The sequence below is a fragment of the Tursiops truncatus genome, chromosome 7 (genome assembly GCF_011762595.2).
Source record: "Tursiops truncatus isolate mTurTru1 chromosome 7, mTurTru1.mat.Y, whole genome shotgun sequence".
Lineage (NCBI taxonomy): Eukaryota > Metazoa > Chordata > Mammalia > Artiodactyla > Delphinidae > Tursiops > Tursiops truncatus.
Window position 1 is genome coordinate 1,977,410 of NC_047040.1, and position 13,080 is coordinate 1,990,489.

Below are 13,080 nucleotides of genomic sequence, written 5' to 3' on the forward strand. Positions count from 1 at the left end.
CCTGCGCCCCAGGCAGCTCCGCGTCCAACCCAAGCATCGCCGGCGTCGGGGTGTGTAAGGCCTCTCCACTGTCAGCGCACGCCCACGGCCCCGCGGGAACCGTGGCCTGCGTCCTCTGGGAGGCGTCGCCCGGTGAAGGCAGGCGTCTGCGCCGTCGTCAGGCTGCTGGAGGCCCAGATCAGAGAGAGGGGAGCCCTGGAGACCCCGCAACGGCAGCAGGAACCGGAGTCCCAGCCTCGCTGGCCCACTTGAGCTCCTTGTTCCTGAGCCTGTGTCCAACCTGACGTCAGATCTCCATGGAATTAGTATTCCCTCCTCTAGAAGCGAGAGAAGCTTCTCTGCGGGATATGATGTGGGGTCGGCCCAGATCACCCCAGCGCAGGGCTCTGCTGTCCCATCACCTGTTACACCCTCGTCCTTGGGGGTCCACAGGAGCTTTAAAAACAAGGGATGTTTTCCAAGAAGGGACCTTTTCAGTAACTAAGTAGCCTTTTAGTCCCATAAATGCAGCGTTGTGTGGCGTGTCCTTATCTCCGTGAAATGGTTTAATCCCCCACAATACCTACATCAACAATTGACGAATTCTGAAAGACCTTCTTTACGATGATGCCGTTCTTTTTTAAAAAGCTTTTCTAGAAAGCTGGGGAGAGAACGATTCTATTCTATCTCGAATGCATTTTGAGTTATTCACTTTAATTTAGTAGCCAAGCAGACAGTAAAGTTTAAGATAACTTACCTTTCCAGAACACTACTGGTTTGGATAAAAAGAGATGGTGGCTTAGGGAACGGTGGTTGATTAACTTTTTGAAAAGGTAACAAGGGACAGTTTTGCTAGGGTTGAGGGTTTTTTCCTGTTGGCACAAAGTAGTATTTTTAATTCAAAAATAGCCCCATGAAGGGACCAGGAAAAGACTGAGAGTCCGTACCCACCGGGGGTCTCAGCCTCGACTAAACATAGCGACACAGCCCCACTGGCTTTGGACACCCTGGGGGAGGGCAGGAGCCACCCACCTGTCAGCAGGGCCACCTCAGGCAGGTGCCCCGTCGCAGAAGCCAAGAGCTGGCATTTCAGTTTACCTGCTGTTTCTCCTGGTCAGACACCCTGATCTGGGGTCATAGTCTGCCTGAGTGATGTTTAAATGTTGTTCAGGTGCCAGGGAACAGACACTCAGGTGGCCTGGGATGGGTTTGTTATACCCTTTTGCCCATGGAACTGGGGAAAAATGGTAAACTATCTAAACCAACAATTTGTGAAAGAAAAAAATACTGGGACTTCCCTGGTGGCGCAGTGGTTAAGAATCTGCCTGCCAATGCAGGGAACATGGGTTCGAGCCCTGGTCCGGGAAGATCCCACATGCCGCAGAGCAACTAAGCCCGTGCGCCACAACTACTGAGCACATGCGCCACAACTACTGAAGCCCATGTGCCCTAGAACCCATGCTGTGCAACAAGAGAAGCCACCGCAGTGAGAAGCCCGTGCACCGCAGCAAAGAGTAGCCCCCGCTCGCCGCAACTAGAGAAAGCCCGCGCACAGCAACAAAGACCCAACACGGCCAAAAATAAATAAATAAAAATCAATAAAAACTCATTAAAAAAAAAATACCGATGGTTGGAATACAAAGGAATACAGGAGGAAAAACGTTTACCTTCCTGGGTTTTGCGTGAAGAGGTTGCATTTTAAAACAAGATTCAAACACAGATTCAAACAAGACCCTGTCCCGTCAATATAGATTCTTAACTGAAAAACTTAGTCCAGGCACGGGTACAGCCAAGCTGCCCTTTTCCTATCAGCTGGTAGCAAAAGCTTTCCAGAAATTCATAGAAAGAGATTTTGGCAATGTGCATCAGGATTTTTTAAAGTGTTAATGCCCTCTGTGTGTATAAAATCTATGCTTTAAGAGAACTTTAGGATGGTTTGATCCCTAGGGACCACCGATCCTCAGACCCTGGTTCTGTGGGCTGTCGGTGGGGGAGCCTGCTCTTCCAGGACACTCTGGAGCCACCAGAACCCTGGCCCCTTCCTCAGCCGGATCGGGGCCCCTCTGCGGGCGTTTGTGCCGGGACCATTCTCGTTTACGGCCTGGACCTGGGTGTCCGGGGACCAGATGATGGAAGGCCTCTGCCCTGAAGCCCAAGCTTAGAGCAGGCCCGGCGGGCTGCAGGGAGGCGGTGCCGGACCGGTCGGCCTCCGACAGTCACTCAACGGCCCTCTCCCCTCCCCTCTGCTGCCTCTCCCCCCTGTGTTCTCTTCAGACCGCTATCTTGCAGGCCTGGGAGCGCTGCCCCTGCACGCGCAGCCCCTGGTGGGGGCGGAGCGCGTGTCCCCGTCGGTGCACAAGCTGCGGCAGCACCGCCCGCTGGGCCGCACGCAGTCGGCGCCGCTGCCCCAGAGCGCGCAGGCACTGCAGCACCTGGTGGTCCAGCAGCAGCATCAGCAGTTCCTGGAGAAGCACAAGCAGCACTTGCAGCAGCCGCAGCTGCACCTCAGCAAGGTGAGGCCGGGCTGCGGCGGGCGGTGGGGCCTGCGGGCTTGGGCGCGGCTGCAGCGCGCTGTGCGTGCGAAGCGTCTCTTTCCCGGGGGGTTATTCTACTTGGCCTGCACGGTTCTCTGGGGTCTCTTAAGGGCACTTAACCCTCTTAAGCAGACCCGCAGCAGAGAGGCCCCAGCGGAGGCACGGGGCCCCCAAAGCACGGGTTCTGAGCCCCTCGGCACTCGTGCCCTGCCCGCCTGTTGCAGCAGCCTCGTCGGAAGGGCTCCCGCCCAGAGGTCTGCATCCCTCCACGGTCTGGACGGTCACTCGGGACCCCCTTTCGGCGGGAAGCAGCGGCAAGGCTAGTGGGGCCCTGCTGGTTATGGGGACGGAGGGGCAGCAGCTCTGAGTGGCTTGTTTCTAATGCTTACATTCGAAGTGAAGCCTCTTTCTGTCAGAGGAGACGAACCACTTCGGAACGTGGTCCAGCGGTTCCCCCGAAGGTTAACCGTGGAGCGACCACGTTGCCTGGCAGCTCGGGGGCATCTGTCCGGGAGAACTCAGGGCGAGGGCCTGGCCACAAGCACTCACAGCAGCGCTGCTCCGGATGGGTGGGCAGGGGGCAGCCCCCATGCCCATCGCATGGTGCGTGATAAACAGAGTGGCATGTCCATACGACGGGACGTTGCTCAGCCACAAAGAGGGAAGAAGCACTGACACAGGCCACACGTGGGTAAACCCCCAAAACGTGGTGCTGAGTGAAAAAGGCCAGGCACAAAAGACTGATAAACACATGGTGTGTGATTGCATTCACGTGAAACGTCCAGAACAGGCAGACCCGTAGACAGAAGTAGCTTGGTGGTCACCAGGGGCTGGGGGTGCGACGCTTCTTTATGAGAGCGTGGAAACGTTCTAAGAGCAGCTTATGGGGACGGTTGCATAACTCTGTAAATATACGAAGAACCACTGCGTTATACAATGTAAAGGGCGCGAACTTTATGCTATATGAATTACATCTCAATAAAGCTGTTAAAAAAGTAAGAGGTTGAGGTGATAGGAGGCAACTTTGGGCATTTTCTGAAGGAAACATGAGAACGCTGGTGGGTTGGGGGCAGCGAGCCCTGATTATGGACGTGTCTGCTTCCCGTGAAAGCTCACCCGTCATTTCCCCTGTTCGGGTGGGTCACCTGTGCTCCACTTGTCAGGTGCGCATAGGCCTCTGTCTGCTTCCCTGGGGGATGGAAGGGTCAGGGATGGGAGGGGCCTAGGGACGAGGGAAGGGTCATGTGTCTAGGTGCCCGGCAGGTGAGGTGCCCGGCAGGTGCAAGGTGGAGAGGTGAGGAGGGACCCCGCCCTCTCCAGGGATGAGGCCAGACGCTCAGGGCAGGCCAAGCCCAGACCCCTGCCGCCCACCAGGTGCTGGGACACAGGCTCACCAGCCCTGCCCCGGAGCCCCCCTGGCTGCGCGGGCTTTCCTACCAGGCAGCACAGGGAGGTGTCAGTAGTGGGAGGGGCCACTGAAGCCAGCCCCCCACTCAGGCAGGAAAGGCCCCTGATCAGGGTGGGCGAGCGGGGCATCGCCAAGTGTCAGAAGCGTCAAAGGCACTTCACGGCACCTTCCTAATACCGACGGGCTTCTTTTTTTTTTTTTTTTTTTGTGCGGTACGCGGGCCTCTCACTGTTGTGGCCTCTCCCGTTGCGGAGCACAGGCTCCGGACGCGCAGGCTCAGCGGCCATGGCTCACGGGCCCAGCCGCTCCGTGGCATGTGGGATCCTCCCGGACCGGGGCACGAACCAGCGTCCCCTGCATCGGTAGGCGAACTCTCAACCACTGCACCACCAGGGAAGCCCCCAACCGGCTTCTTATTGTACTACGTCACTGACCGAGTGATGGATGGGTAGGAGGTTTAGGGGAGACAGGAAGCACCTGTCCGTGTGCGGTGCCTCCTTCACAGAGGGAGTTAGAAGCTGGCTGATCCCCTGGGTTTTGTTCTGTGATTGACTTGCCGTAGCGAACGACAGTTGACTGAAGTGTTTGTACGCTGTTCTCCCGGGATGCTCAGGGAGCTGACAGTCATATCTAGTACCGCCAGCACTGACATTTCTGCCCTTCATCTCCGGGGGCTCGTACCCTGACGGCCCCCGAGCGGCTCCCTGCAGCCCTGGCCAGCGTGCGCCGGGATGGCCGCCATTCCTCGCGTGCTTCACTGCTTGTTCAGCCTCCACTGTGAATACGAAAACGGGGCCTCGTTTGTTTGGGTGTCTAATGGTGAGTGTATCCAACGACCTTTAAATATGGCCTGCTCACCAGTTAGGTCTGGGCCCCGAACTCTAGTCTGGCTTTTAGAAGCTTCTTGTTATGAACATGGCTTACGTCTGTTCTCGTTTAATCGATGAGAGGGTGCTCCCGAGATCCTAAGGGTCTTTGGGAGACAGAGCTGATGCATTTGTCCCGTCTGCTGCGGCATCACCGCCGATATCTCCGCTGTCGCACTCACTCGCGGCGAGCCTTCCTTCCTCTCACGGAGCCAGATCTGCTGAGTGACCGGCCCAACCTGTGGGTGCAGAGCTGCGTTTCACAGATGGACAGGGAGAGAAACAGGCCGTGGCCCAAGGAGACTGGCTGCACACACACTGGTGTCACTGCTGAGAGAAGACCCCTGGCGGGTGTGTGGCAGGCCCCTCGGCGTCACAGGGAGGCCACCACGTAGGGACAGCCCTCCCCCCACCCCAGTGTGGAGTTTCCGCCCCCCGAGAGGTGCTGCATCCTGCCAGGCCCTGCCAGGACGGGCTGCAGGGATGGGGGTCGTGCCCCTGGGATCCCTGACAGTGAAGCTGCAGGGGGAAGGGTGGGGACACTCCTCACCCAGGCCGGCCTGGGAGGCGAGGGCGGGTGTGCCCGGGCTGGGGGCAGGAACCCCCCACACGGGCCAGAGGACGCACGTGGAAACCTCTGAGGCTTGCGCATCCAGCCCTTGAACCCCTCTGCCCATCGTTCATGGAACGAAGTAGAACACAGCCCACAGACCTCGAGTGACGTCCACAGGCAACACGATCACACCACCCCAACCCCTGACGGCCCGGCTCCACGCCACGGACACACGCCCGACCCGAGGGCCCCGCGGGCTCCGCGGGGGGCACCGCCCACGTCTCTCCTGAGGGGGCAGCCCTCCTCCACCTCCAGGGCACTTTACAGAGTACGTGGACTCTCCCGAAATGTCATCCTCGTACAGGACACCTGAAGACAAAGTTTCGCCTGCAGCTGGACTCAAATCAGACCAAAGAGGCCACGAGTGGTGTTATTGGAACAATGGAGGAAACGTAAATACAGGTCAGCAGGGTCATACACAGCTACTAAGTTCACACGCAACACACAGTGGGCACGGGCACTGAATTCATCTGTGGGACACAGCAGATACGGCAGATACGGCTGCTAAGCCCGTCCCTCAAAGCCCCATGGTGGACGGTTTCCCTGGGGTTCTGGGGAGAGCGTCGTGCTGACACGTCTGCCGGCTGGGTCCGGCAGCCCGCCAGCCGGCCGTAGGTCAGCAGAAGGACAGGCGGCCTCTGCCTGTTTCCATGGCCGCCGTCTGCTGATGTCCAGGCCAAGGGCATGTGAAGGGTCTTGCACTGTTCTCGAAACCGCGCTGAAGTTTTGGATTTGAAAGGAAAGTGCTGGAAGAGAGCGAGGATTGAGCTTCTGTCCACAGTGCACCTTCCCGTGGCTGCTCTCCTCGTCTTCTCGGTGATCATGCTCTCAGCTTTGTCACAACCCCGTTTCCTCCCGGACGACGAGGACCCTCTACCCTTCCGTCACTGCTCCCGGGGCCTCCACCTCCACTGCGTCCCCGGATATACTTACCCACTCAGGGGCCGCCTGCCGTAGGGCCTGGAGCAGGCCTGGCGTCCTGAGGACCAGGCGCAGCTTCCGGGTGACCCCCCTGCAGGCCACCCTCGGGCCACGGCGCCGCGGCCTCCCTCCCGACAGAGACCTTGCTTCTCCAAGTCCCCTGCAGGGGCCCCGCCCTCCCCCTCGGCCTCCCCTGCGGGAGCCTCTCTCCTGCCCCCTCTGTCCACGTGGCGTCCCCACCTCCCCCGAAGTCCCCACTCCCCGGCCCTCAGCCGCCCGGGCTCCCTCCGCGAGCCTGGCCTGGAGCATCTGTGCTCCCCGCTTCCGTTTTCCATCTGCCCCGCCCTCCCCTCACTGTGCCGGGACCCACCTCTCTGCTGACCTTCGGCCCCCTCCTGGCTGAGCCCCCAAGGGTCATTTCCCCGCAGGCAGTCCCCTGACCCTTTGGGATCTTTCCACGGAGCGGAGAGGAGGTTGCCACCCGCTCTGAGAAAGCACCTCCGGGACCTTCATCTGGAGGGTGAAGTCCATGGTGTTGGGAGCCCCCAGCCCCATGCCCGCCCCCTGCTGTCCACTCCCCCGTCCCTGTCCCCGTGTCCCTCTCCCTGACCTCCACCGCGCTGTCCATTGTTGCCAATTCTTTCACACTCTTGCCCTCCAGCGCATCGCAAGGAGCCTTGGCCACTCCCATATCCATCCTGGCTGCTGTCCCCCCTTCCTGTTTCCCTCCCCATCCCTCTGCCGTGGCGTCCTCTCACCGGGTCTGTTCCCCAGCCACCTTCTCAGGCCCCACGCTCAATAAACCTCCCACAAAGCCCACCCTGTTACCTATCAGACTCTGCGCCAGGCCCTGGGGGACAGCGGAAACTAGAGAGCTTTGACCCCGTGGGTCCTAAAGCCAAGGCTTATAATGCCATTTGCTGAGGTTTCAGGGCGCCTGCGGACATGCCGTGCCTGGGAGAGGCCCAGCGCCCTCTTCTGGCAGAGATGGGTCCTCCATGCCTCAACCCACCCCAGTGGAGGGGCAGGCGGGGGGGGGCAGGCACAGTCTGGCCCCGAGTGGACTCTGTCCAGGCACGAAGTTCATCATGGGGCCTCGCGGACTCCAGGTGTGTGGGAAGCAGGCGGGATTGACAGATCTCAAAATCATCAGAAACAGACTTTCAGAACACTTTTTTTTTTTTGATGAACCGCGGTGAGAAATCTGTCGAAGCACCTGGATGTGAGGTTGCCGGATTGTTTACTAGAGTTTTGAGCCTGTCTGCCAGCCAGCACCCCGCCGCCCCGGCTTCCTCTCCACTCACACCCCATCGCCTTCCACTGAAGCGGCGCTGACCTGCTCCCGGAGCTGTGGCCACCTTGTTCCGGCTGGACTGGGACTCTCTGATGAGAAGCTGCCATGGGCAGGTGTAAAGAAAGGGCCTGGGGTTCCCACGGCTTGGCTTTCATAGGTTGCTTTCCTTTACAGTGTTCATTACAGACAACTTAGGGGATGATCACATAAAAGAAACCCCTAGCCCAGTCAAAACTCTGTTTTCTCAGCAAAGTAAGGCAGGTGCTGAGGAGGGCATCTATAGCTCAGTCTTCCTCTGGGGCTGAGCCCTGGTACCCGCCGGGTACAGCTGACCCCTGGCTGGTTACAAGCTAATGGAATACCAGCACTGGCTCAGGTGTCCCAAATCCATCCCTCGTGGGCCAGGCTTCACTGCATCCAGGTGTGGGTGAGGGCACAGGCGGCTCTGTAAGGACTTTTTAAAATACAAACGCCCAGGACGAGAAAACATTAGGCTTCCTTGAAGACCTCGGTTTCCTTCTAGAAACAGAGTCAGGAGTGGTGGCAAGATTCGTTCTCCCCTGCAGGGCAGGTCTCTCGCATGGCAGGGACCTAAACGGGCTTTCGAGAGCTTCGCGTCTCCTTAAAGCCCCGACACCAGTCACATCTGCCCCACAGCGAATGGACGGATCGTGCGTGGAGAGCGACCTTCAGGCCGGGGGCTTTGAAATTTGGGGCACGTTCTTCCACAGTTTACAGAAAGTCAAGCAGTTCAGGTATTAATTTGCTCTGAGACATTCCTCGTGCCCGAGTCCCCGCGTCAGAGGAGGGTCCCCGCGTCAGAGGAGGGGCCCCCGCGTCAGAGGAGGGGCCCCCGCCTCAGAGGAGGGGCCCCCGCGTCTGTTCCTCTCTCTCAGCTTCCTCCCAGCTCACCACTTCCCCTCAGGCCGGGTACGGCCGAGACCTCTGTGCCCCCAGCACCTGTCTGTCTTCTGGCCCCCGTGCCCGGGGCGGCAGCCTCGTCACCCAAGACCCAAGGCGCCATCCTGGACGGCCCTCCCTCTGCGGTGTCCCGGGCCTGGACATGCTGCCCCCTTGCTGCTGCATGGCCCTGTCCTTCCCCCACGTCGCAGCAGCTAGGGCAGGCCCTTGTCCTCCCAGGCCCTGGCGGGCCGGCCGACCACAGCGCCTACTTCTGGGCTGCACGTCTGCTGGTCCCCCGCACGCCGGGCCAGGTCCCCACCTCGTCCCCGTCGGGCCGGCCCTTGCTGTCCTGCAGCCCCCGGTGTGCTGGCCTTGCTGGCCTTGCTCACTTTCCACCTTGACCCTCCCACTCCCTGGACGGCTCATTCACTTACCCAGTCGTTCAGGTGAACGTTTAATGGATAATTACCACGTGCCCCGTGGGTAAGTCAGCAGTGGCCCCTACCCTCACCTGAACTGCAGGCTGCAGGTCAGGCGGCCGTGTAAACGGCAGCTGCAGAGCTGCAATGACTCCTGTGGCTGGAAGAGCCTGGGGGTGCGGACGCAGGCGAGCATCACCCAGCCCCCACCCGGAAGGCCAAAGGACGCCTCCCGGAGAAGACTGGAGGTCTAAGGGGTGTCGAGGCGTCAGCCCAGGGGCGTCCGGGAGGGAGGGAAGCCGTGAGGAGCCCGTCGGGAGGAAACTGCAGTGATGTCAGGACGGCCATGGCGTGGTTGGAGGGGAGAGTGAGCAGGGCCGACGGCAGAGGAGCAAAGTATGGACGAGAGGAAGAGTTGCAGGGGCTCAGGCAGGGTGGTGGCACGTTGAGCGCCCACTGTCACTGCCACACGAGGTGGACGGGACAGGGGCCTCAGAAGGCCGTGGCTGTGATCTAGCAGGAGATGCAGGCTGCCCGGTGCAGGACGGGAGCAGAGCGTGAGGATGGAGAGAAGTGTGCTCTCCAGAGACGTGAGATGGGCAGTGCTGGGCAGGCACGGAAGGGGGAGGGCCAGCGAGAGCCGGTGCCCCGGGTGTCTGTGCTGAGCCAGGATGCGTACCAGGCCGTCGGGCGGTAGGTCTGGGGATGAGGAGCGAGGCCTGGGCCGGGCACCTGCATCTGGGGGTTACCTGCGTGTGGGACCGTCAGCAGGGAAAGGACCGCGCTGCTGAGGAGCGTGGTGTCCAGGCAGCAGGCCCAGGGCAGACCGGACAGCGAGGCGTGAGTGGGCGCAGAGGCCAGGGGAGAGCAGGGGAGCCACGTGTGCCCCGTCGGGGGCTGGCAGGCAGGGTCATCACGGCGTCTGGGACGCGCGTGTTCTTGAGGTGGCAGGGGAGGGGCACGGGCGAGGTTTCTCCCAGCAGCTGTGACCACGAAGGAAGGAGGCCTCCCTCTTCACGCCCAGGTGTGGACGTGGGTCCACACCTGTAACTTGCATTGCGCTTCGCTGTGCCAGGCACACATGTGCTTAAGAGCAGGTACCAAATGCCGGGCTGTGTCCTTTCTCAGCACCTCGGACAGCACCTGGCACCCGTGAGTGTGTGTGTGTGTGTGTGTGCGCGCGTGTGTGCACGTCTGTGCGTGAGTGTGCGTGCGTGCATGTGTGTGTAACAGCGTCCTCAGGTTGGCCCGTGTTTCTGAGGTGTGGGCTTTGTGTGTGCGTGTGCACGTGTGCGTGTGCACGTGTGTGTGTGCACGTACGTGTGTGTGTGTGTGTGTGTGTAACAGTGCCCTCAGAGGTTGGCCCCTGTGTTTCTGAGGTGTGGGCTTTGTGTGTGCGTGTGCGCGTGTGTGTGTGCACGTACGTGTGTGTGTGTGTGTGTGTAACAGTGCCCTCAGAGGTTGGCCCCTGTGTTTCTGAGGTGTGGGCTTTGTGTGTGCGTGTGCGTGTGCGCGTGCGTACGTACGTGTGTGTGCGTGTGCCGGCGCCCTCAGAGGCTGGACCGTGTTTCTGAGGTGTGGGCTTCGTGACCAGCCTTCTCCTGTCCCGCGATCTCGCTCGCCCCACGTCACACGAGCTCCGTCCCCACCCTCTGTGCTGCAGATCATCCCCAAAGCGAGCGAGCCGGCCCGGCAGCCCGAGAGCCACCCCGAGGAGACCGAGGAGGAGCTGCGCGAGCACCAGGCCCTCCTGGAGGAGCCGTTCCTGGACCGGCCCCCAGGGCCGAAGGAGGCGCACACGCTGGCCGGGGTGCAGGTGAAGCAGGAGCCCGTCGAGAGCGATGAGGACGACGTGGCGCCGGGCCAGCGGCAGCCCACCGAGCAGGAGCTGCTGTTCAGACAGGTGACCCGCTGAGCAGGGCCGGGCCCCGGGGGCGGTGCCCTCCCCCACACCCACCGCCCAGGCCCCGTCTCCCTGGCGATGCGGGAGGGAGGTGTGGTGCGACGTCTGTGTTATAGTGGGTCACCCCCAGGGACGCTGGCCCTTTGCCCGCTGTGGGCACTTATGCGCCTGCTTTCCGGCTAAGCACAGGCCCTGAACTCCTTAGGGATGCTTTTCCTTCAGGTTCACAGGCTGCAGCTGAACACGGATGCACGTGCTGGTGGGATCAGCATAAACGTGGGGAGGGAGGCTGGTTTGTTAACTGATCAGAAAGCTAGGTGGCATCTGATCAGGAGCCAGGACCTCGGGGGCCAAGAAGCCACCAGCGACCAGCCTTACAGGTGCAGCACAGCAGCCTGGCCCGGGTATCCAGAGCGGGTCGGGTTCCCTGGCACTGACATGCAATGAACAAACTCACAAGACTGATGACTAAATCTGAGGGATGATCCATTGACTTTGAGTGAAAAGGAAAACTGCCAGGTCCGGGAAACGCTAGCACGGCCGGCCAGCAGGTCGGAATCCGGCCCAGGGCATTTGAGGAGTGGACTGTAATATCTAGTCGTGTCCTTCATCGATACTGGAGCTCAGCACCTGAGGTGCAGGGCCCCGGCTTGCCCACCCCCTCCTTGCTGGCCCTGGTGCCGGCTGCCCAGCCAAGCTCCTCCTCTGGCCCGGCAGCCCAGGCCAGGCGCCTCTGCTGCTCGTCTGCCCACCCGGGGGCATCTGGACTGGGGCGGGAGGTGACACACAGGATTAGCTCGTAGGTTTCTCTGGAGACCCCGCACAGGCCGCAGCTCAGCCCTCTCTGCGGGCTCCACACGCCAGGGCGGGCACCGCGGGTGGCTGGCGCTGTGTTGCTTTTCTTATTTGTCATTCGGAGGGCAGCCGGTCTCCTGTCTCGGGCCACAGCCTCAGCGCTAAACACCACTCTGCAAAGTGCACGGGAACCAACGCTTAATGAAAACAGGGAGGTCCCAGGAGGAGGAAGCCGCTGTCTTTTGTGCTGTGCAGACTCCTGCAGGTGACGGGGCCTGAGCTGGGGCCTTGTTCCCGTGCTGGGGGGCGTGGGCCTCGCACGTTTTTGAAGGAAGCCAGCCTCTCATTATAACTGGAATTCAGCTTGCTGTTCGTACGCTCGTATGAAATTGGAAGGCGTTGCGACAATTTTTTAGGGCTAGTGTCTTGTCAATGATAAAGTGGCCAGCGTTCAGTAAGGAAAATTATCCTCGTTGTACTCCAAGCCTGAGACAGTTATCAGAAACGCCTGCTTTCTGTGTGCTTTGGGGAACCACAAGCAGAGCCCCTCTCGGGGGAGCTTGGTGCACACGCAACAACGTGCAGGTCTCAGCTTAAGACGGGCACCACGTTCTGTAGGCGGCTCGTATCTGGAGAGACTGGGCGCCCCGTCAGCAGAAGGGGAGGAAGCGCCTGGGAGGGGCTCCGGGCTCTCTCCTCTCCACTCTGCTTCCTAAAGGCAGGAGGTCAGGAGCCCGGACAGAGGCCGCCCCCAGGGCCGCGGCACAGCCATGGGCCCTCGTCCAGGGGGTCTGCTGCTCACCGGGGCCCGCGCTTCCCAAAGGACAGCGTTTCCCCCAGGAACAAGGGCAGGGCTGGCCGTGGAGCCTGCAGTCGCCCAGGAGCCCTGCTTTCTCCAGCACCTCTGAACAGGGTGTCCTGCCCTCCCCTCCGTGGCCGCCCGGGGAGGAAGCCCCCGCTCCCCGCGCTTCTGGCAGGGGCTGGGCGGCCGCCCGCACCGCTGGTACCTCCACCTCTCCCCTGACTCCACCCCAGATCCAGCACCCACCTCCCCGTGGGCGCAGCGCCTCTCTCCCGCGCAGCCCACGGTCCCCGTGGCGTCTTCCTGTGTGTGCTTGTCCGCTGGCTCAGAGTCCAGAGCAGGGAAGGGGTGATGGGGGGTTCTGTCCAGCTTCAGCAGAGGGGCTGTGGCTCCCTGCTTCCGAGCCCTAGAGTCTCATCCGGCGGAGGCCCTTTGGTTTGCAAACTTCCCGCTTTCGGACCTTTTGGCATTCTCACAGAAGCCCGTTCTTCACATGGAAGATACCTTCTGTGAAAAAGGAGCTTGTAAAGTGTGTGTTTAACCCACCCACTTTTACTCTGGTTATTTTTGGCTAAAGTGGGGTCCGGGGGATTGCGCTCTGGGTCCAGGCCTCGGAGAGGTGCACCCACACCCCCCGGCCCTG

General features: G+C 60.8%; 1 protein-coding gene across 6 annotated transcripts in view; it reads left to right on the forward strand.

The window, feature by feature from the left end:
• HDAC4 (histone deacetylase 4) overlaps positions 1–13,080 on the forward strand; it is a 287,196-nt gene that overhangs the window by 222,277 nt on the left and 51,839 nt on the right. For all 6 annotated transcript variants that reach the window (XR_012332891.1, XM_033859438.2, XM_033859440.2 and 3 more), the window contains 2 exons: positions 2,254–2,492; positions 10,601–10,840. Coding sequence is in view for 5 of the 6 variants with exons in the window: in XM_033859438.2 (XP_033715329.1) it covers positions 2,254–2,492; positions 10,601–10,840 (479 nt within the window). In the remaining variant the exon portion in view is untranslated. The remainder of the gene's footprint in view (positions 1–2,253; positions 2,493–10,600; positions 10,841–13,080) is intronic.